This window comes from Poecilia mexicana, unplaced genomic scaffold (assembly GCF_051168715.1).
Source record: "Poecilia mexicana isolate PSO_F unplaced genomic scaffold, ASM5116871v1 scaffold_21, whole genome shotgun sequence".
In the NCBI taxonomy this organism is placed as follows: domain Eukaryota; kingdom Metazoa; phylum Chordata; class Actinopteri; order Cyprinodontiformes; family Poeciliidae; genus Poecilia; species Poecilia mexicana.
This window is the reverse complement of record NW_028263390.1, coordinates 9,808,212-9,830,640: the sequence shown is the minus strand read 5'-3', so window position 1 is coordinate 9,830,640 and position 22,429 is coordinate 9,808,212. Positions and strand designations below refer to the sequence as shown.

Here is a 22,429-nt window from a genome sequence, read left to right as displayed (position 1 = left end):
CAGCTTGCTTACATGTGTTCTTCCATCCGCTGGTCACATTATGCTAAGTGGACCCACCCACTGACATCAACATTTCAGTCACCAGGCCAAAAGAAACGCCTGCTTTCCTTTAAACATCAAATTGGAGAGAAAATCACACAAGGAGCATTAAATGGAGCCAACTGGGAACTTCCCACTGAGTTCAAGCAAACAGTTGGGGTTTGAATAAGATAATAAAGAAATCAGAGCATCAATAACAACTGAGTTTTGCCTCGCTTTTTTCTTGCAGCCGGCAAAGGAAGAGAAGGTGGAAGACGCCACTGCAAAAAGTCCAGAGAAGACCAAAGAGACTGCAGTCGCAGAAGGAGCGGAGGAGGAGAAGAAGAAGGAGCCAGAAGGACACGTGGAGGCTGAAACAGACGGAGGAGAAAGCCAGACTTCGATTTTTCAGTCTCCTCTTCGCCTGGTGAGGAAGAATAAGATGAAGGTGGTGGTGTGTCACGTCACCCTCCTGGATGGGACTGACTTCACCTGTGAGGTGGAGGTAAGATGTCACTGAAATTCGTCTGTAAATAAAAGTAGGCTTGTTTAGTCCAAAGCACGTGAGTTTCTTTATGCCAGTGATGTAATCACTAATAGGATCAGATCTGGTGTGTGTCTTTGTTGGGGGGGGAAAAAAAGCTCTGGGGTATTTAACTTTCTGACTCAAAGCATAGCCATGGCGGAAGCACCACCTGCTCACATTGCAAAGCGGACCAAGCTGATGGGGGCTCGTCCGGGGAATAAAACGCACTCACACACACATTGAGCAGATTAGGGGGTTCCACCAGATTACTTTTCTCCATCTGTTGCTCCCCAATGGACACGTGCCTTATATCCCCCCATTCTCCTACAGACAGACACAGCAACTTATATTGCTTTGAAAAGTTTTCATGCCCAATGTAAAGAAAGCCAAAATAAATTTAATTTACTACAAACATGTGGAAGAAGGTGTGCTTAGATGAACAGTGCACCAATACTATATTAGCAGATTATAAACCTCTTCACTTTAGCTTAAGACATTTATTTACTTAAATACAATAACGGTACATCTGAATAAGCGTAAATATACACAGGAGCAACTGTTTAGTTAAAACAGACAAAGCAGAGCGCGAACCGAACCACAGAACAACCAGAGAGAACATCATCAGTGGTGTGGTGAGGCTGGCACATTAAGTTTTCTGTTCTCCCATAAAAAAGCCAAACCATCCCTTTACTGCCTGTTTTTTGTCCCAATTTTTTCATCACTGCAGTTTGCTTGAAAATATTTCCCACACAGTGTGGACATTTTTAGCCCTACAACCCCTCACATTCCCACACTTGCCCCCATCCAGTGGGAAGCATCCCAAAATAGCCATTGTGCAGATCCACTTTGGTCCTCCATGTCTGCATTTCTGCATCGAGTGTCCGTAAGCAGAACATGCACCGGATTCTGACAGTTTTAACGTTAGGGTTCACAATCCTGCACTCGGGAATGGACGGTGCCAAACCGGTTCCCTGATCTACAGTGTGCCAACGCCTAACCAACTCGCCTGTGAGAGTCTACGGTTGTTTGAACAGTGGCTGCTTTGTGGCACAACAGATAACGCTGATACTGCAACTAACTCCTATTGTCCTGTAGTGAAACACACACACACACACACACTCTCACACATATCCATCCATCCATCCTTCACTCCACATGCTGGCATAGTTAGGATGGCGGCCTGGAAAGATGCACAATGCATTCCAGAGATTAAATTTTCTGTTCTGCTAGCAGACTTCCAACACGGGCAATATGACAGATTTATATGTTCTGATCACTTGCTTTGTTTCAAGAATTAAAATATTCAGGACTTACAATAAGTATACAAGGTGTCCACCATCCTTAAAAAGTCTTTAAAAAAGTCTCATTTATGGAAAAATAAGTTTTGAAAATGTCTTAAATTCATTAAAGAATATGTGAGTTGACCTTAAATACGTTAATCAGAGGTCTTAAATTTTGTCTCTTTAATTTTATCTATTTAATCTTATAAATCCTATGTAAAAAAAATTTCTCACTGGACTTTTCTATCAAGCAGACATCTTCACTCATTATTTGCCATGACTTAAGCCGGTTAAAGCTACCGGTAATGAGCTGCTAACACTTGCTTGGTAGCTGGCTAGCTAGCTAGTTTGCTTTTTAGCTAGCTGGCCAGCAAGAAAACGAACAAGCATATGCTAACTACTAATGACATTCTGTTAGATACACAAATCTGCTGCCAAGAGTCACCAAAAGACCCCAGAAATTTTACTGTTTTGGTCCCTTGTAGTTTTTTTTTTGTATATTTCTGTTGTGTTATAGGTCTTTTATTCATAATAGTTTTAAAAAGTCTTATATTTGAATTGATGAAACCTGCATTAATGCTGTATTTGATGTTTCAGAGGGGAGGGTCTTGGTGTCACATGGTCTAACTCAACCATGTAGCGGTAGCGCTTTGTGGCGAGACAAAACGACACTCTAAAAGTGTTGCATTCAAATACCGCAGATGTTTCCAGTTGTCCCAGGACAAAAGGAAAAATGATTTCTTTCATCTGCGTCCTTCCACTTCCACCACGCTCCCTAGCCTGTCTGTGAGCAATGCCCTCTTCTCTGTCTGACCGCCAGCGTTAGAGTGAGGCTCCAGTAAATAACTCAAAAGCAGAAGAATTTGACCTCATATAATTACTTTGTTCTTTGTGATCGCCTGCCCCTTCTTTCCCACCCTCCTTCCTTTGACCTTCTGACTGTCTGAAGGGGGCCGCTGTGTGTTTGGGTGCGCACACTTGGGCATGCATTCACAGATGGTTGTTAAATGTCATTGTCATAGCTGAGTGTGGAGGATTTCAGGGCTAAAGCCGCTATCAGGCCGATGAAGGAATGCGAGACAAATGAAGACACTGTAATAAAGAGCAGAGAGTAATCTAACAGATTTACTCCTAAAATTTTAATTTCAAGTTTTCAAATGATGTTAGAAATGGTTCTTTGTGATGACCTTTCTTTCATTTTGTCTCAGCAGAAACGAGCCAAGGGGCAGTACTTGTTCTTCAAGGTGTGTGAGCACCTAAATCTGTTGGAGAAGGACTACTTTGGCCTGACGTACAAGGACAACCATGATGAGAAGGTGTGCACTGCTTGGGTTTTAGACTAAAACATGAAAGGCTGCATTGATTCAGGATTTTGACTCTCTCCTTGCTGTGTGTTTCTCCTTCTGTGACCCCCCCAGTGTTGGTTGGATCCCACAAAGGAGATCAAGAGACAAATTCGCAGTAAGTTCACCATTGCAAATCTTCCGTTTCAGATTTCTGTTTGATACCTTATTATGTTTCCATCCATCCATGCATCCATGTAAGCTGTTTCTAATTTAAAAATGTAGTATACTGAATCTACCCAAATGGTCTGAATAATACATCTATAATTAATTAATCGATTGTCCTGCTGTCAGGAGAAAAACAAACTACTTAAACAAAACACCAGAGACACTGGAAGCCAAATGACAGCAGTCATGCGGTGCTAAAGAGTTTACCAAGGGCGTCATCACTCTGCTTCATTATTTAAAGACCTTTTCATTACCTGTTGTTAATATTTAAATGTGAGATAAAACAGGTATCGTTTCACCTTTTTAGGGTTGGCACCTACTGGAGGAGGGTTGGCAGCTGCTAAGCTTACAATGTCATGTTTGGTTTTTTATACACAAAACATGGCGGTAGCTGTTTGACGGTTACATCAGTTTGGGAAAATGTCAAAGTCCATTATTTCTTTATGATTGATCTAAATCCAGTCCGCCTTTCTGTTCTGAGCTTGCATGCGCTTTGAGTTAAATTAAAAGTTCGGTGTAGACCTTCGTTTGCCTTCAAACTTGTCTGTTTCTTGTATTCTCAGGATTTTCCTCTAGCTCTTTAAAAAAAGAAGCTCAATAAATCTGACCAATAGTCATAAAAGTTAGAAATGTTCTAATTCGTCTTTTTATGCCGTTCATACCTTGCTTCCTCTTATGTTTGCTGTATAAGTCAAAACAAGCTCTTATAAAGCCTGTAACTTCACAGTACAACCATGTAATTTAGGCTAGAAAAAAAGTTTACATTTTGTTAATTAGCAGATGTGTGAGGCAGTGGAGTTTGGGTGTGTGCAGAACGCATGTGGTTTATCCCAGACTCTTTATGTGAGAGTGTGCGGTGTGCATAAATGCCTATATAGATGCTATAAGTGCTTTACATCTCACTCTATGTGCTCATTTGTGTGCATTTTTTTGGTGTGTGAATGTTTAGAAAAGCGTTCACTCACAACCTGTATGCATGCGGCCATTGCTTTACGCAAATCACAGGGTTGACACCATTCTTCCCTAAACTGCTGTCATTTTGAGTACAGCCGTCGTCGCAGTGCGGATGCAAATAAAGATGGGTTGAAATCTAAAGCGCCTGTCGGTTGCTCCAGGACCTGTGCTAGAAAGTACACAGGCGTGTTTTCCATGAAGACCTAAAAGTTTCAGTATGGCCCCCGATTTAACCGAAACATTTTATTCATCATGTCTGCTGTTTGTGCTACAAGGCTTGTGAGAACCATGCAACTGGGACGTTGCTTTCGTGAAGGCTAGAGTTGTTAAGTGCACAACTAATAGTTGCAAAGTCAACAGCTTCACTCCGTTGATTTCTGCAGCTCCTCCAGTTGCTTTAAGCCTCCAGGCTGCTTTTTTTTATTTATTTTTTTATTAAAGCTCTGTTTGCCTGGCCTGGCTTTTTAAGTGGATGAAAATTTTTAAAACCTCAGGATGTTTTTTTTCTTCTTTTTAACAACCTAGCTGTGATCATGACCTCAACAATTTTATCCTTGACAGTTTGTATAATGTCATGATGCTGTTTGTTCACTAATGCTCTTTAATAAAACTTTAAAACAGAAGCATATAAAGTGTTTTCTGTAAAAGGAACAGGCTTTATTTCCCAAGTCTGTTTTTTTGCATGTTTGTGTTTAATTTACTATTAAATTAAACTAAATTAAAAGGAAAAACGCAGCTGATATAGGATGAACATTATATATATTCACCTATTCAAGAAGATTTTTATGTATCTGTTAGGGAGAGTTCACCATTTTTTTTTCCAAACATGCCTCTACATCAACCACTTTTGCTGGCAAATGTAATTTAGGAACTTGAATTATTATTGAGGACCGGGACAAAGTCGTTCCGAGGACCTCAAATGGTCCCCGGGCCACACTTTGGACATCCCTGCTTTAAAACCTTCACACAAGAGCTACATTTATTATTACATTAAATTGCATACAGGGGTTTATATTTACCAAGTAGGAGACTTCTGGATTTTATTTAGGGGTGACAGAGTAAAGAGGGATGATTACAAATTTACTCCACAGTTTCTGGATTTGCAGTTGTAAAAAAAGTAAAAGTTATGTGTATCATTTTCCACCCACTTAACATTTATATCTTCCTTTTTATTGTTTTTTCTCGTAAAGTGAAGGTTTGTGGTTGGAACGTGACAAATGTTACAATTTTCATCGAGCATATAAATAGCCTCACAAGGCACTGCAAGTAATGACCTAGGGACGCAAAATCACATCAATCACAGTTTCTTTCTGTCGTGCTCAATAAAGTCCGGGAACCTCCTACAGTTGTTGGCACAGATCAGAATATTCCGATTTAAATGGATCACTTTTTCCTGAAGGTTTTAAAAAAATTCCTGTCAGTTTAAGACGAGGCAGAGAATCTCGTTTTCTGAATCAGAAGCAGCGGGAACAGAACCACGCATCAGATGGGTCGATGGCTACTTGGATACACTGTAAGGGTACAGACAGAGTTCATAGCTGGAGTGGAAACATATACAGAGCCTTCTACTAGAAATTGACAAAGTATTTCGCAGTCCACTTTTAAACTTCTAAATAAATCAAATAATAATTCTAGGTTTCCTTATTCTGTTGAATTAACTTAAAAAAATCATAGGTGGGCACTGCTTAACCAATATATTTCTGCACATATTGGTTAATGTGCAGAAACGACAATGTGTCACTTTTAATGACAGTCTCTATGGATCTGATCACTTTATCTCTTTATTTATTGTGTTTTTTTAAGACACTTGTCATGCCTATTCTGCACTCCATCCACATGAAGTGATATCGAACCTTTAAAAATATGCCGGTTCTACAAATGATGACAAGTTAAATGTCTGAAGTCGGATTTTTGGAGCCCACAATGAAACATTTAGTCCTGCAGGAAGTGACTGGGTGTTTGCTTTGACAGAAAACGGCAGCAAGATTTAATCTCACCTGTAATGTTGGACTGAATCTAACTGGAGGGCATGCAAAGCGAGCGGGTCTGGACGTAGGCCATGTTTAGACCTCAACTGTGCGTGTGGCTGCTGTTAATATTTAACAGCGGTGGTCAGATTTGCTCCTTCATCAAACTGCCTCCGACATGTCTACGTGCCTCACTGGACACTTTCATCCAGGATTGTTCAGACTGCTGCAATGAGCATAAGCAGGTGCATCTATTGGCAGTTCTAGATGATTTTCAGCCAGAAGGATCTGAGAGAGGCGTTAAAATCCTCTTATCTGGTTCTGCTGCAGAAGCATCAGTGTAGCTCATCAAATTGTTTCCCTTTTTGTGTGTTTTGTTACTTTACTTGACATTTTTCACTATGGATTTCTTCATAAAAAAATCTCAAAAGAACCTAGAATGAGTGAAAACATGTCTGATGCCATTTTTTATGAATATATAAAAAATGTATTATCTAAACATAACTATGGCTGAAATGATTAGTAATTATTATTGAAATAATTGTCAGCTAATTTAGTCATTGATTAATCATTAACTGGAGTATACAGACTAAAAAAAAAGCAATTTGTCTAAAAAAACAAAACAAAAAAACCCAATGTATTCAGAACAGTAATTAAGCCAAAGCTGTACAAAATGTATATACATTTAGCATTTATAATAAAAACATTTTTGTCTTTAAATATTCTTTACCACAAAACTCCTACAGTGTCATTTTAGCTTTATCCACTTCAAGTTCACTAAAGGAATGCTATTTTATTGCATTTTAGGCAATAAAATGTTTTTTTTTCTTATTATTTTATAAAGCAATTGAAGTGTTTGTTTTGCATATTTTAACATTGTATTAAAAAACTTAAGAGATTAAATGAAAAATCTATAGGATATGCCAATTTTTTTTATGCGATTAATGCAAATAATCCATTACGAAAATAATAGCTGGTTTGCTGCCTTGAACAAAACAGGCACAAAATAAACAGTAAATGCTGTGAATACTTTCCAGGTTCATTAATGTCAAATAATGTGTTTAGTTTTAAATTTGCATACTTTTACTTTACTTGGAAATATTTATCAAAACAACCTGTTTATCAAATCTATTAGGAGTCAAAATCCTGAATCTAAAGCTGTTTTCAACCAGTGTGATGCATCTTTTACTTGTGTTTGATTGCTCTCTGATGTCATGTTTTCTAAGAATAAAATACCCAGATGATGTGATCTGCATTACTTCACCCGGACATTTTTTGTTGGGTGGAACAAAACTCAGCAGACTGGCCTTTTGGTTGCAGGCAGAACAGAACATAAATGAAGGCCACGTTATGACAGGTTGTTGAAGACATTCGCTGTCATGTTGCCGGTGATGACAGCTCCTTTTTTTTTGATCTCATTGAAGACTGAAATGAAGCATGGCATTTAGTAAAGCTGGAGAGGTGGGGGGATGTTATACAGCACCAGATCTGCTCATTTGTGTGTGGGAACACGATGCATAACAGCTGTCCTGCATTATTTTTTATGAATCTCATCTGCTTTTATTGTAATTTTCTCTCAGGAATTTATACATGTGTTCTGTTGTATTTTCCGCTCTGTTTTCTTGGTTTTCTGCGACGTAAATCACTTAATTGAATATTTCGTTCTCCAGGTAACAACTGGCAGTTTGCATTCGGTGTCAAGTTTTACCCTCCTGACCCATCGCAGCTCACCGAGGACATCACAAGGTACAGACACACACTCACACTCAACTTCCACAATTACTAACACCGTTTGGTAAAAATGCAAACAAAAGCCTGAAAATAAACTGTTGTGAAGACTTGGTGATCACAACATGACGTTTTTTGTCAGTGTTGCTGAAAAATGAACACTTTGAACAAGACAAGCTAACAAAAACAAAAAGCTAGAAATGAGCTCAGTTGAAGAGAACAGCATGGCCTAGTCAAAACCTACTGAACCGGGTCAAAATATATTCTGAGCTGTCTTCTGGGTTCTCTCTCGCATGGTTAGTGAATTGTAACCATGCGAGAGAAATAATATCGCAGGTTAGCTGGCCATGTTTCCAAATAATCCCCTTCCAACTTAACGTCCAGCCATTATGCCGACTGATCCCACCTACCAGCAGACTCAGAGTTATACTTCCTGCATTCATTGAGTGACTTTCTTTTTGCCATCCAAAAAAAAAAAAATACCATCACAATATCTACTTGTGTTTCAGTGGTGTTTTTGTCCTACACCAGATGCCTTTTTTGTGATAAAGTATCCATTACGTTCTGCTGCTTTGGCCTGCTGTTTTATGTTAGGCTCTTTGTTGTTCAGATTTGCTGAAAACAACGACCCACTCTGGCTGAAAATGTGAGTCATAGAGTAAAGTCAGTGAAAGTGAAGCAGACCCATTGAAGACTGGGTCTGGCCCTAATGCCAAAACAATGTGCTCTGAAGCCACACAACGCTTCATAGAGGAGCAGGGAAGCGCTCAGCTAATTTGAAACTCGATGCTGGACTTCTTCTCACGTGTAATAGTTTTTCCTTCTGATTAAACTTGGGTAAATGAACATAAACTCAGATTTTTATATGTATTCAGACGCATGTTCTCCTGAGTCAGTACTTTGTATTTTCATCGGGGTTCGTACCAGTGCTTGAAATCCTTCAAAATGCTTGGATTTCAATTAGCTCTTTTCAAGGCTCAGAAACGGCTTGATTTCTGTATAAAGTACTTTAAAGTGCTTAATATTCAAACTGCATGGTTTTGTCATAAAGTCCACTCTGGAATTGAATCTGAAATTGAATCGAGACCATCTTTTTTTAGTCAATCTGTTTTGTTTTCATCTCCAGTGTGGTAGTGGAAAAATTTGAAAACGTACCTTGAAAATGCTTGACAGGTTTTTGAATTTTACTGTGGGAAAAGTGTAGGAACCCTGAACCATCAACTAAACAGAGCAGAAGAAATCTTTATGATGCAGGGAGAAACCTCTTGAAGAATCAGTAAAAGATGTCCTGTTGTTCAGCTACAAGAATGGAAAGAAACCTGCCCTACTGAGACAACTATAACAAAGGCATTTAATCCATACCCGTTTCCTGTTTTGAGTCTATTTTTTTTCCCTCACCGTATCGTTTTTAGGTACCTTTTGTGTCTGCAGCTGCGGGAGGATGTTGCTTCTGGACGGCTGCCTTGCTCATTCGTCACCCACGCTCTGCTGGGGTCATACACGTTGCAGGTAGAGCAAAAAAAACCAAAAACAAATATTCTGTCTGTTCTGTTGTCTTGTGTTTCTGAGGTAACCTATGCGATAATCATGTTGACCAGTAAGTATATTTAGCTGTGGCAGCTTCCCAAAAATAGATTTCTGTTTTTGAATAATTTACAGGCCGAACTGGGTGACCATGAACCCGACCAACCTCGCCCTTTGGACTTCATCAGTCAGCTGACGTTTGCGCCCAATCAGAACAAAGAGATGGAGGAGAAGATTCTTGAACTCCACAAATCCCACAGGTCAGAGAGGAAAATGAGTTTGACTCGTAGTTTGATAGTTCAGTTGTTATCAAGGGAGTCTGACCGGATTATATTTATATGCACGACTTATTGTGATACGTTATCTAATTTTAGCCATTCTTTCGTTTGTAGGGGAATGACACCAGCACAGGCGGACCTCCAGTTTCTAGAAAATGCCAAGAAGCTGTCCATGTACGGAGTGGACCTGCACCACGCCAAGGTATAAATAAATGAAGGCCTCCTCTCTTCTCCTCTTCCTCTCCATTGTTGTTGACATCTGGGGATTAGCCCAGCTCCTTTGATGCCGGTGCGCATGCATGTTTGTATCTGTGCGTGTCAGCTGTGCAAACACTCGGACAGACCATTTCCATGGGAACAGCCACTCTCCCTCGCTGGAATAGTGGCTCATCAGCCGACTGGATGTGTGTCGGAACATGTACTGGGGTCTTTGGGGCAAAACCAGCAAATACACATGAGAATAAGAGAGTCTGGAAATAGGAAGCTGGGAGGCATGTTAGAGAGCGAAGACAAAACAGGGTTTAACTGAGGATGAGGGCAGTCCAATTAGATTTAGAGAGAGGCAAGTTCCCTTTAAGGACATGCTCCACTTCTGCCCAGCAGAGAGTGGAAAGAACGGTGCAGCGGAGCGCTTTAATTGCTGACAGTCTTTTTTCTTTTCATCACACACAATTGTTAATTATCCTGGAAATTCAAAGGGATGATCTACTTGATCTTTTATGTAACATGTCTGCAGGTTTTATCACTCCAAAGCCTGCAAAAGAGGCGACCTAAACACCATAAATAACCTGTAGAAGGAGTCATACTAGGTTGTGTGCCTGATGATGCGGAGACTTCGGCGTTATGGAACGGGGTCGCAGCTTGATTTGTTTGATCATTACATGGCAGATCAAAATGTGGTGCCTGTTGGGTTTGGGATGCAGTGCAGCTTTGAAATGCTTCTATGCTATTGGTGCAAATTCCTTTCAAAACGTTGCAGTATTTTCTGAAGCCACTTGTCTTTAAAACTCTTTAAAACTGAACTTGCATTTACTGGCGCAACACGCAGATTGCATTATGTGCTACATAGAGGGTCATCAGCAGCACAGCGCTGATATTCAGCTCAAAACTCGTGTGGTTTTACGTGATAAATGGGAAAATTTGCACGAATGAGTTGGAATAAAATTCGACATTATTGAATTCATGGTTCATCTGTTCAGTTTGTTTGCTCCATTTATTCATCTTTCAGTTTGGACTAGGCATATGCTGGTGACCCACATCAAGGTTAAACAAGGCTATGGTTCAAAAACATTCCCCACTGTAGCAGCCCTGTGGGTTAAAGTCCTTTTAATGAGATGCCAGAGCAAGTGTTGGAGTGAGACTGTTTTGTTTTGGCTAGACTGAGTAGGATGGAGCAGCATTGTTACCGTTTGCTAGAATTTGATGATTCAAAATGACTTTATGACGACTCAAATCGACCAAAACTTGACTAAATCGCCTTCCTGACATAGAAAACCAGGCGCCTTCATGACTTATTCTCATTGATCACTTGGACAATTGTCCATGTTGTTAAGGTCGGTAATAGTTCTGTGTAAGAAATCGACCAAACAACTAAAGCCTATTAGTCCTTACAGCACAAGAACAAAGATCGATGGCTGGCTTTTAACACAGCACGTCCATTTGATGTATAAAATGTGGCTGAGCCCCAGTAAAACTGACCATTATCAGCATATTGCACTCTCCATCTGTGCAACTGATTGTTCTCTGTTAATTCATTGCCGTAATCAATTCACCTTTACTCTGGCCAAACGGCCTTGAATTTAAAAGGTGGGTTAGTCTGGAGGCTAACGTGTGTGTGTGTGTGTGTGTGCGTGCGTGTGTGTAATAATTTCTGCTGACCCTAAACAGACTACTTTAAAAATCAGTCGATGAACGTCATGATCTGGTTTGTTTGTACTGCAGGCATTTATATCAGAAGAATACATAATCTCCTCATCGAGTCATTTTCTATTTTCTACTTTTCTGTCTGACTGGGACAGGATTCAGAAGGAGTGGACATCATGCTGGGTGTGTGCGCCAACGGACTCTTGGTGTACAAAGACAGGCTTCGGATAAATCGGTTCGCTTGGCCCAAAATACTCAAGATATCGTACAAGAGGAACAACTTCTACATCAAGATCAGACCAGGAGAGGTTTGTATTAAACACACACACTGATAGATGGATGAATGTTAAAGTACTTTAAGGTTGTTGGGATGAATTGTGTTTAACTTCTGACATATGGGAGCACGTATAGATCAGTATGTGGAGTAAATGTGACGTAAGGGAGGAGAGTTTGTTTAAAAAATTACAGGACAAATGTTAAAAACAGTTCTTCAGTTAGACGGCTTTAGGTGTGGAATAATTCTTGTGAGGAGTTAAAGTTGTGTTTTTCACTCTTTAGATAAAAACAAAGTATAGAAATAATTTGCCTAACAAATACAGTAAGGCTTGATTATGATTGTTTATTTTCTTTTATGAGTTTGTCTACAGACTCAACTGCAGTCCTTAGATGTTTCTGAAAAATATGCAGGAAAGATTTTGATAAATAAAGGCATAATAAGCTTTCACCTACACTTTTTTTTTTTGATTTACACTTTCTTGAAATTGATTGTCAGGATTTTAGGTTTTTGTTTTTTTTCTACATTGTGTGTGCTTTATTGCTCTATATGGAAAGGTTAAAATGACTGAAAAAAATAAATTGCAAAACAAGAAAACGTGTTCCTGCCATTTTGTTCCTTTGACAGACGGAGCAGTTTGAGAGCACCGTGGGATTCAAGCTCCAGAATCACCGATCTGCTAAAAGGCTGTGGAAGGTCTGCGTAGAAAACCACAGCTTCTTCAGGTAAAAAGACAAATATACGTTCACAGTGAGACGCAATGCAATTAACAACGTAGAGTTTTAAGAACTTTATTTGACTCAAGACGAACCTGTATGTTCGTGAGTGTATTTTATGTATAAAATACACTCATACATAACCACAACATAGACAGAAAATCCAAGTGCACACTTTTGAGTGTGTTCTCCATGAGCTTCAGTATCCAGTCTGACAGCTAGGAGACATTTCCCTCAATCACACGCACCTGTAAAAGTAACTACAAAATGTTTTTTTTCAAATTAGACCATTGAACACGCTTTTGTCGGTGCTCTTTTTCTCCGTCTCCAGGCTAAACGCGCCGGAGCCTCCTACCAAGGCCCGCTTTCTGACGCTGGGATCCAAGTTCCGCTACAGCGGGCGAACGCAGGCCCAGACCCGGCTGGCCAGTTCCCTCATAGACCGACCCGCACCCAGCTTCGAACGCACCTCCTCGAAACGCATCAGCCGCAGCCTGGACGGAGGTAACGCACGCGGAAACGAGCGCCTTTTTTAAAGAGCGTCTCAGCTTAAGGAAATACGCATCAAAAGAGGAATGTCGAGCATGAAGCACAGTTGGAATTTCATAAGTTTGCATCTGAATATCTTTTTTTCAAAATGGATCTGAAACGCTCTATGTCGGAGCAGATACAGGAAATAGCTGGAGCATCTGTTTCCTGTCACACAGGGAGAGACAGAGCGAGGGAAAGGGAAAGAAGAAAATAAAGAATGCTCTGTTTATCGAAAATAACAAAATTCTCAGCATGTAAAGTAATGTGACGACACGACTCCGGCCTCTGGGCAGTCAGCAAGTGCGAAGTTACCTTGCCTTATCTTGGAGCTGTTTTCATTTTCGTAGGATCACAATCATTTTATTGTCTTTAAAAACAGAACGCACCGTTTATCCTGCGGTTTCCCCACATTTGGTTTACAGATTCCACTTTTTGCAGCTGCTCGCCTCCGTTTCCTGTCGGTTGCATTGTTCACCTACCTTACAGCGACCCCTGCTGGACAGATTGTTTTACTACAGTTCAGTGTACTTGCTCTTTTGGAACCGCAAATTAAACCGTCGGATAACCAACAGATTTTTGTTTTGTTTTTTTTCTTTCTTTGCCTCTTCAGCACCGGTGATCAGCATAACTGAGGCTGGAAGTGAGACGGCGGAGAACGGACGGGATCATCGTCTAGAGCTTCACTCTGACTCCAAGGTGTGTATTCACCAAAATCCCATCGAAATGGAAATATTAAAGCAGAAAATATCTGCCAGTGTTTTCAGACAACTTTAATACTGACGTTTTTCTTATTTCCGGGGGCGCAACGGTAGCTGTGTTATTGCTCAAATAACAGAAATCAGTAACAAGGTGACACTTGCTTTGTTGAACACTGAAAAAAAAGCAGCATTATTTTGCCGTTTTTGTCAATTTCTTTAAATTGACTTTCTGACCACTACCTCAAAAAGCATAAACTGCCACAGGGAGGACTTGAACAGAACCAAATTGAGGGCCAGGATATTGTCGTTTGGAACATTTTTCACTGCCTTCAGGGGTAAAAAAAAAAAAAAGGGAAAATGTCTGACTTTCTTTGCTTGTTTCTGGTGTTTCCTGAAAATCCTTCAGACCTCTAACGAACAAGAGTTCATCACTAATATATTTGTTTTCAGCATGTCAGTTTCAATGCAAGGCTTCACGTCATCTTGGGCCAAACAACTGTTGGATTCCATCAAGCTTTAAATAAATCATGAGAAATCTACAGATGCACTTATTGACAACTATAGTGTTTCTTTTTTGTTTCACACAAGAAAACCATGAAGTGGTTGTTGTCAAAGGAACCTCAGAATCATCTGTCTAAAGCAAACTGTATCAGCTAAGGCCTCATCAGTTGTAATGAGCGGCATGTGTTAACATTTGTGATGGTAGGACAGAAAAGGCTCTATTTGACCATTGCTCTGATTGTAAATATGAGCAACTTCAGGTCTACAGCTATTTTCTTTTGGAAATACCTGCCTTACTTGATCTACACATTTTTCTATTTTCCCCATTTTGAAGAGTGGCTAAGCGAGATGAGCTTAAGCAAGCTCTGGCAAAAAGGAGGCCATTCAAATCGAAATTACAGTAGAAAACAAATATAAATCTAAAATATATTTTTAAAAAATCAATATTGAAATTAATTATTAAAGAAAATAAATGTTTTGGTTACATTTATTTTTAGGAGTTGTTATAGGGTGTGTCTTTATGAAAAAAAAATCTTTTGACATGCTATTTATTTCCTCTTAATAAATTTACTCAGATTAAAGGCTTTATTTTTCTAAACTTGTTAGTGTGAGATAAGGCTACACATTTCCACTTACACATGGTGTCAATATGGCATCTGGAGGCAGATGCACATCTGTTAATTGACTGATAAAGTCACTAAATACTGTCACGTTTACCTGGACTGCCATGCACTCACATGTCCACAAGGGGGCACTGCGCCCTCCTAAAGCCACCTCACAGGAGTGGATCCTGTTTGCAGTGCATGCCTCCTGTCCCACCACCTTTTCCCTCACTGCCACCTTTTCCCTCCTGATCCTCACTCGCCTCCCGTCTCTCGCTGGTGACGCCCCCTGTTGGCAGTTTCTGCGAACTCCTGCGCCCTCTACTTTCTGCACTTTGCTCTCCCCGCTATGTTCACTTTGAAGCTGTCGTGTCGTTCACTGACTAATGTTATGTTTCTTTCCCTTTCTCTTTTTTTTCCCTTCACACACACTCCCTTTAATTTTGCTTTTCCAATATCCCACTGGCATGATTTTTATATTTTCTTGTCATGACATGCCTATCGCTTATTTTGGTTTGTCGTTTCAATTGTTTTGTTTTTTTCCATACCTCGCCTTTTTTTTTTTTTTTTAACTTTTTCGTCGTGTGTATGCATTTTTCTCCCTCCTTTATATTATTTGCTTTATTTCCCATGTACATTTTCCCTCACCTTCACTTCCCACCGATTAGTCAATCTTTATGTTCCCTCTTTCGTTTTCCTCATCATCCTCACTCTCCTCCATCCCCCCTTCGCTCGACTCCATCTCCGAGCTCGACCGCGCCCTTTCCGACATCTCCGAGGACGACGACCGAGCCGAGGACGCGGAAGCCGCACGCTCGTTGTGGAGCCTCCCCTCAAACACCCTTTCGCTTTTCACCGATCAGCAGCTGGCTGATCTTGGACACCTCATTCAGACCTCTCCATCCTCCCAGCCGGTCTCTGCCTCCCAGACATGCAGCTCGGAGCTTGTGAAATACGAGGAGGGCGTCACCAGAGCAACAGCTGGTTGGGCAAATTTGCGACAGTGGTTCTCTCTGAAGGGTGTGGTTAAATTAGCTTCTTTCATCTTGTGTTTCCTCTCGGTTTTAAGCAAGAATGAAAGCAGGTGTCTGCCCAGGAAGATATTTACAGGGCTAGGAGAGAAGCTGAACATTTATTTTAACATTTTTGGCACTAAATATTCACCTTTCAACCTACCTGCATTTAGATTACGTCAAATTGTGAGCTGTTTAGCATTTCTGTGGGCTCGTTTTCTGGCATTTTTGACACATCTCCCACTAAAACTCAAGAAGTTCGTCAGTGCTCTGCCTTTATACGCAAAGCAGCGACAGTTTCCCAAAGTATCCTCCATCCCCTGCCCTCAGATCGTCTCCTTCTCTTTGCTTTCCTCCTTTTCTTCCCGTTCCCCTCTTCCTCTTACCACCTTCCGCTCTTCTAGCTTCACTGCATCTGTCCATCGCTACCTCCTAAACCCCTCCCCTCTCTTCCTCCCATGCCTCTTAGCACTCTTCCTGCTCGTCGTGATGGTGACAGCGAGCCAGTCGGTCGTTTTAGCCCTGATTTTAGCCACACCCCTCGGCCTGACCCTGTCCTACTTGGAGACGGCCGTCTCCAGTCGAAGAAAGACTCTTTTGCCCATGTTTGTCAGCCACGAGGCAAGCGAGCGTAATTCAAGCTCCGGTGCAGACCAGGACGCCTCCGCCCTCACACCGACACACACGCACCCTCACGCCAGGCACCACGGAGGCATAGGCTGGACCCAGGAGATGTGTGATCCTGCGGCATAAATTCGCACATTCAGATTTCTCATCCTGCCCCACTTTCCATTTTAATTCTTTTTTTTTCAGCCTTTATGAGAATGTAAACATCACATAAACCTAAATGTTTCCTCCTTTTGTTTTTCCCTGCTAACAGCACCTCCTGATAAAGCCTCCTCCTCTTAGCTTCCCTGCACCTCACTCTAATCTTTCCAAAGTAAAGAATGAAGTTTGTGACATTATTTAAGGAAGTAAAACTATTTTAAAAAGAAGTATCTAAATGAAGAATAATTATATAGTGTAAGTAGATATATGTGAGGCTTTTAGATGCTGTTTTTGACTAAAGTAAACAGACACGTGTTGAACACACTGTACAGTAACTTAACAAAATAGATAAAGTGTAGTATTTAAAAATCTGCGTTATTTGACAATGTTCTCACTCAGCATTTATTAGCTCTTGGATATTAAACAAATGAGCACCCATTTGTTTACACATAGGCATGGGCCGGCGCGAGAATACCGCTGCATGAAAAAAGCAAAAACTATTATGTTACTTTATATCGTGCGCTCATATAAACCATTAAAATCTCCCAGATGCGCACAATCTGTGCACATCAAAGCGACACGTGTATCTCAAAGACACAACATTTCCTGATTTTTCCCACAACAACTAACAGGCAGTGCAGACAAAGAAAACATCTGGCATCACGCTGAAAGGAGAAGAAATGGTTTAGTGACAGATTTAGCTGTTCCCAAGCCGTGATTTACCCTGATTCCCGCTAACCGGTCCATGCATATGTGTAACACATTTGGTGCCCCCCTGCCCCCCTATAGAAACTTTAAAACTCAAAACATATTACGTTTTTTATGAAGACCCTCTACTTCATCTGGAGAAAAAAAATGACTTATTCCTGGTGAATAAAATAGTTTTTAATCGTTTTTGATGTTGTACATAAAAATCAATTAACACAGAATAAATAAGCTTAATCCACACTTGCAGAAAACTTTAAGTCTTTTTTTAAAAGCAAGTTGTTGCCGCCTCTGCGTACTAATCATCCTAAACTTCTGACATATAGCTTCACGTGACCAGAAGTGTCTCCTAACACAATGGGAACAGGCGTTTCTCATCATCCATGTCACCGTTTTTTTTTTTTTAACTCATTTCCCCTTCATTTTGACTTCCACCTCCCATGTCTGCCACACTGAAGGCTGAGGAGGTGGACTTGAGCCCCGCCGATGTGGAAGCCATCCCCTCCCAGGTCTGTAAGACCTGTTTATTAAACACGCTAATTCAAAACCTGGTGTTATGGTACAAGACCTATAGAGGCTGTAGTCCTAACCTGTCCTTTCTCCTTGACTTTTACCCCAGCAGCAGTCACCTGGACGTGCTGAGCCTGCCCTCTCTCAGGTTCATAACGCTGTTATTGGTGATTTGATCGTGCCAGTGGTTTTCTCCGCTCACGCGGGTTGGCTTGATGGTTGACGTTGCCCTAAAGAGATCAGATAAAATCTGATAATAAAAGTCCAGTCAGAGGTTGAGCTGTAAAAATCGATCGAGAATGGGCATTTTCAACCATTATTTTTAATTTCTTGCTGTGGCTTTCAGTTTCGCAGGTTGTGTTTGGGTTTTGCTTCGTGTGTGTGTGGGTGGGTGGTTCATTACATCATTTTGGGATTGCTGAAAACACGCTGGGGTTTGTTGGTTTCTGTGCATGTCTGTTGGTGTCGTGGTGTTTCGAAACGCTTCGGCGGCATGGGTACAGCACTCAGATCATCAGAAATACCAAAATGTCTTCTTGTTCCTGCACCCATGATCAACATTTTTTCTTTTTTTTTTTCAGTTTGGGATATTTACAGTTATTATTTTAATTTAAGTCAAATTAGTTTCTGTTATTTCCTCTACACATTTGAGTTTATTTAAAATTTTTCATTAATTTTCTGCTGTATGTCTGCCTTCCAGAGTCCATTGAGAGTGCATGGGGACAATATTTATGTGAGGCACAGTAATTTAATGTTGGAGGTTGGTACTGGCGTCGACTGATGGCTGAAAACCAGATCTCCGTGTTCCTACTTTTTCTCTAACGCCATCAGAGCTACAGCCCGGTCTTTACCGGACTACTGTACAAGACTGCTGCCCTCTCGCACTCTCAGGCTCTGTGTGCATGCCGGCGTGTGGACGTTTTACTCTCTACTTCAGCTTTTGGCAGATTTTCAGCAAATCCCGTCTCATTGAAAAACTTTGTTTTGAAGATCTTTCATTGCTCAGTGTCCTGATTTGCGCAGCAGCTATTCTGATCACTACGCCCTTATGTTGTACATCGATTACCATACCCTTGGTAAAGTGTACCAGCATTCTGGCCAGTAAAGGGGGAGTTGGATCTGAATGTGTGAAATGCAAACTATTTGTTTCGTGTGCTTTGACACAAAAGCACATAAGAGACTTGCTCATCTAGAAACAATTTCCCAGGCCGAGCGTTCACAATGGCTGCTTTGTGAATAGGATGTGTGGCGTATTGACGCCACTATAATGCATGCTCTGTGCATGTTCAGTGCTGTTTTGTGGCTGTGTTTTTACCTTGTTGTTGTTCTCAGTCCTTGATTTGGTCAAAGAGTTTGATTATTGCCAGGCAGCTGCGTCTAACCTCACTAACCTCTGCCTCTGCACAAGGAGCTTCCTTCCTGATTTCTCGTGATTGGCCGCCACTGCAGAGACATGTGTGGTTGGATAACAAACTAAAACGACAACGCCTGTTTGTACAAATTGGGGCTGATGGTGATCGACTGCCATTGCGCTGAGAAGTCCACAGAGTATTTTGATAGTTTTAGAATTACATGGTTCAAATGGGGGAATCTCTTGTTTGGAGAAATAAGCCAAACTAATTTACTGACTGAAAACCCACAGATAGCCTTTTTTTTTTTTTTTGCCTTTAAAAATCAACTTTTAAAGGCCAGGTTGGTTTAGTTCATTTTTATTTATTAACAAAACTAAATGTAAAAACTACTTTCCAGCTTTACTCATGAAATGTTGTTCGATCTGAAACATTTCAGATTGACAAAAAGTAAAATGAGAAGAAATTTATAAATATTTATTTACATATTTATCCGTAAAGTGAATTACTACCAGCTCCATGTTGTACATTCAGCCATGCTGTTTATGACCTCATTAATGGAGAAAAAAAAGACAAGTTGGGAGGCCCCGTTTCACTGAAGTCTGGATTTCAATTTTTTTTTTAACCACAGAAAAAGCTTCAGTGAAGCCTGCCCTCCATCCTGTTGCTCTTTGGATTGACAGATTATTTCTGTAAACAATGTTTTCCCGCCTTATTCCTTCTCCCTTTATCTTTCCCCTCCCTCCTCAACTACCTTCTCTCCTGCTCTTTCCTGTTACATTTCTGCCTCATTATCTCACTCTTCCACCATTGAAGTTCCATTTTCTTCTCTCTTTTTTTCTCCTAATCTCCTTCTTTTGGAAACTCTAATCAAATCCCCACTTCTATCATTCTTTGATTCTTCCTCCCATTCTCCTCACTCCTTCTACTCATCCTTTTCCCACTTACTCACTCCCTCCCCCGTTTTCCTCCAAATCCTTCATTCCCCGTATCCTGTCCGTCCCCATCAGGACCTCGATAAGACCCAAGACGAGGTTCTGAAACACCAGGCTAGCATTAGCCAGCTCAAGCGCTCCTTTATGGAGGCGCCACCTCCCTCTCCTCCCCAGCCCAACCAGTGGGAGAAACGTCTCACCTCCTCTCCTGCTACGATACGCGTCCAGCAGCAACAAGTGGTACGTCCATCCGGATGTCTCTCTCTGTCTCTCGACAAGCCATTATATCCGCTGGGTTGTTGTGTTGCGTGAACTCAAACTAACTGTATTTCTATGTACAGGTTGGTCCTCCACTGTGTTTAATAGTTGAACATTATTTGTTTTTGATTTTTGTGGAATCACTTCTCGCATAATTGAGCGACTGTTCCTGACACTTAACTTTCCTAACTCCTCTACCTTTTTTTTTGTTGTTTTTTTTAAACTATAGTTTTTCTTTTCAGCTCTCCATTAACCCTCTACCACTGCTGTTTTGTGTGCGTCTCTTGCCGTAGAGCCTCGAAGACGAAATGGCTTCGGTGCTTCTCAGCAGACGCACTGCTGCTGAATTTTACTCTGCGGGCTCTCCGCCTCCCTGCAGTGTGCCAGAACCGCCACTAGAGGCTGCTGTGACCACATGTTCAGCTGCTGCCGCTCCCACTGCTGTCTGCGGTTCATCTTTGTCTCATCCCGTTTCTGCACTCTCTGCCACTGAGGTGCTTCTGCTGGTACTAAACATTAAGGTGTCAGTTTACTTTGCATGGTCCCAATTGGACAGGGATGATGCCTTTTTTTTATTCAAAGAGCTTAAGGGTGAGAAAGATTGATATGTTCTTACAGTCTGACTTTGTATGTGGAGTAAAATATTACTTTATCCCAGTCTACTTTAAAGCCTTGGTGGAAGAGGCTAACATATGATACAATTTTTGAGTTTATTTATTTTTTATTTATCGAGTTGTGTTTCAGCTCCTTTCTTCTATTACTGCAGCACCCAAAACAGTCTCTTCTTTACTGTAAATGTCATCATAAAGGGTGGAAATAACTTATTTTTTTGGAGAAAACAACCAGTATGAGGAGCTGAGTTTAGTTATTTTTCATTTGTACTCTGGACCATTAGCTCATACTAGGGTCATCTCTAGTTCAACCATTATGTGAGATTTATCTTTATTTTCTTACCTATATCTTTTTTTTATATACCTCCTCTCAGTTGACCAGCTTAAAAGTGAACTGACACCTTCTAATGCTTTAGTTGATTAAAGCTGCTTGGCAGATGTGTATATAAAGCCTGCTGTTGATGTTGCATGAATTAATTTGCGTCTGGGAGCATTTAATCCTCAGTGGCTTGTTGCTGCACTATTTTCAGGATTAATTTGATCTAAATCGACTAACAGCTGTGCAGTGCAAGGGTTTGTTATTTCTGGCGGTAAAGGAATGCAAATTTTCCACAATGTGCCAAATCTGCTTCCCAGACGTTCTCTGATGTTAAAGACGGTACGGTGTGAAGCAGCTGTTTTCACAGAGGCTGAAATGGAGGGGGGGGGACAAAAAGAACCTTATAATGTGTTTATTATGTGCCTGTTTGCTGGAGCTTCTTTAAATGGCAAAAGAAACGCATTGCCATGCATGAAAAAGACTCTTCAGTACCATCTTTTGTTTGTTGTTTTTTTTCTGAGCGAACTTCATTTCTATTCCTCTTTTGATCCTGTTTTTGCTCGCTGAGTTCCTGCTGTGCGCGTGTGGATTTAGTGTTTGTGCAGAACAGCCGTCCCACAGACAAAGAGAGGACGAGATAAGAAGTGAAAGAGCAGATGACAAAAGCCGGTCCCATCCCCACGCTGTGATAACAAGCGTCCCGGTGTTGCTAATTGCTAACAGGGACTTTCCCGCCGATGTGTGACTGATGTTGTCGTCCTAACTTCTCTGTCACGCAGGTCAGTGTGCCGCAAACCGAAGCAGCTTCAGCTGATAACGCGAGCTCTGAAACCAAAGAACCTGCAAAGGTGGTACTAACTTTCTTTGTAACCCCTCTTGGCTTTCCATTCATGACTTTCGCTTCCTTCACGCCTCCGTTTGTTCTCAACTGAGCTTTCATGTTCCCATTGCCACTTCGGTCGTTTCCAACTTGATCCACTGTAGAGGGTT

The 22,429-nt window shown here is 41.0% G+C and overlaps 1 protein-coding gene across 13 annotated transcripts in view; it reads left to right on the top strand.

Moving 5' to 3' along the window:
- epb41l2 (erythrocyte membrane protein band 4.1-like 2) overlaps positions 1-22,429 on the top strand; it is a 56,337-nt gene that overhangs the window by 24,184 nt on the left and 9,724 nt on the right. For 2 of the 13 annotated variants that reach the window (XM_088002217.1, XM_088002216.1), the window contains exons 4-19: positions 269-523; positions 3,033-3,140; positions 3,243-3,285; positions 7,927-8,002; positions 9,397-9,493; positions 9,644-9,768; positions 9,901-9,988; positions 11,805-11,957; positions 12,551-12,648; positions 12,971-13,143; positions 13,781-13,866; positions 17,916-17,966; positions 18,077-18,115; positions 18,668-18,727; positions 20,327-20,491; positions 22,219-22,287. In XM_088002217.1, the coding sequence (XP_087858343.1) occupies positions 269-523; positions 3,033-3,140; positions 3,243-3,285; positions 7,927-8,002; positions 9,397-9,493; positions 9,644-9,768; positions 9,901-9,988; positions 11,805-11,957; positions 12,551-12,648; positions 12,971-13,143; positions 13,781-13,866; positions 17,916-17,966; positions 18,077-18,115; positions 18,668-18,727; positions 20,327-20,491; positions 22,219-22,287 (1,686 nt within the window). Of the gene's footprint in view, positions 1-268; positions 524-3,032; positions 3,141-3,242; positions 3,286-7,926; positions 8,003-9,396; positions 9,494-9,643; positions 9,769-9,900; positions 9,989-11,804; positions 11,958-12,550; positions 12,649-12,970; positions 13,144-13,780; positions 13,867-17,915; positions 17,967-18,076; positions 18,116-18,667; positions 18,728-20,326; positions 20,492-20,802; positions 21,004-22,218; positions 22,288-22,429 lie in introns of all 13 variants that reach the window. The other 11 variants (XM_014996094.2, XM_088002219.1, XM_088002218.1 and 8 more) reach the window with 11 other exon arrangements.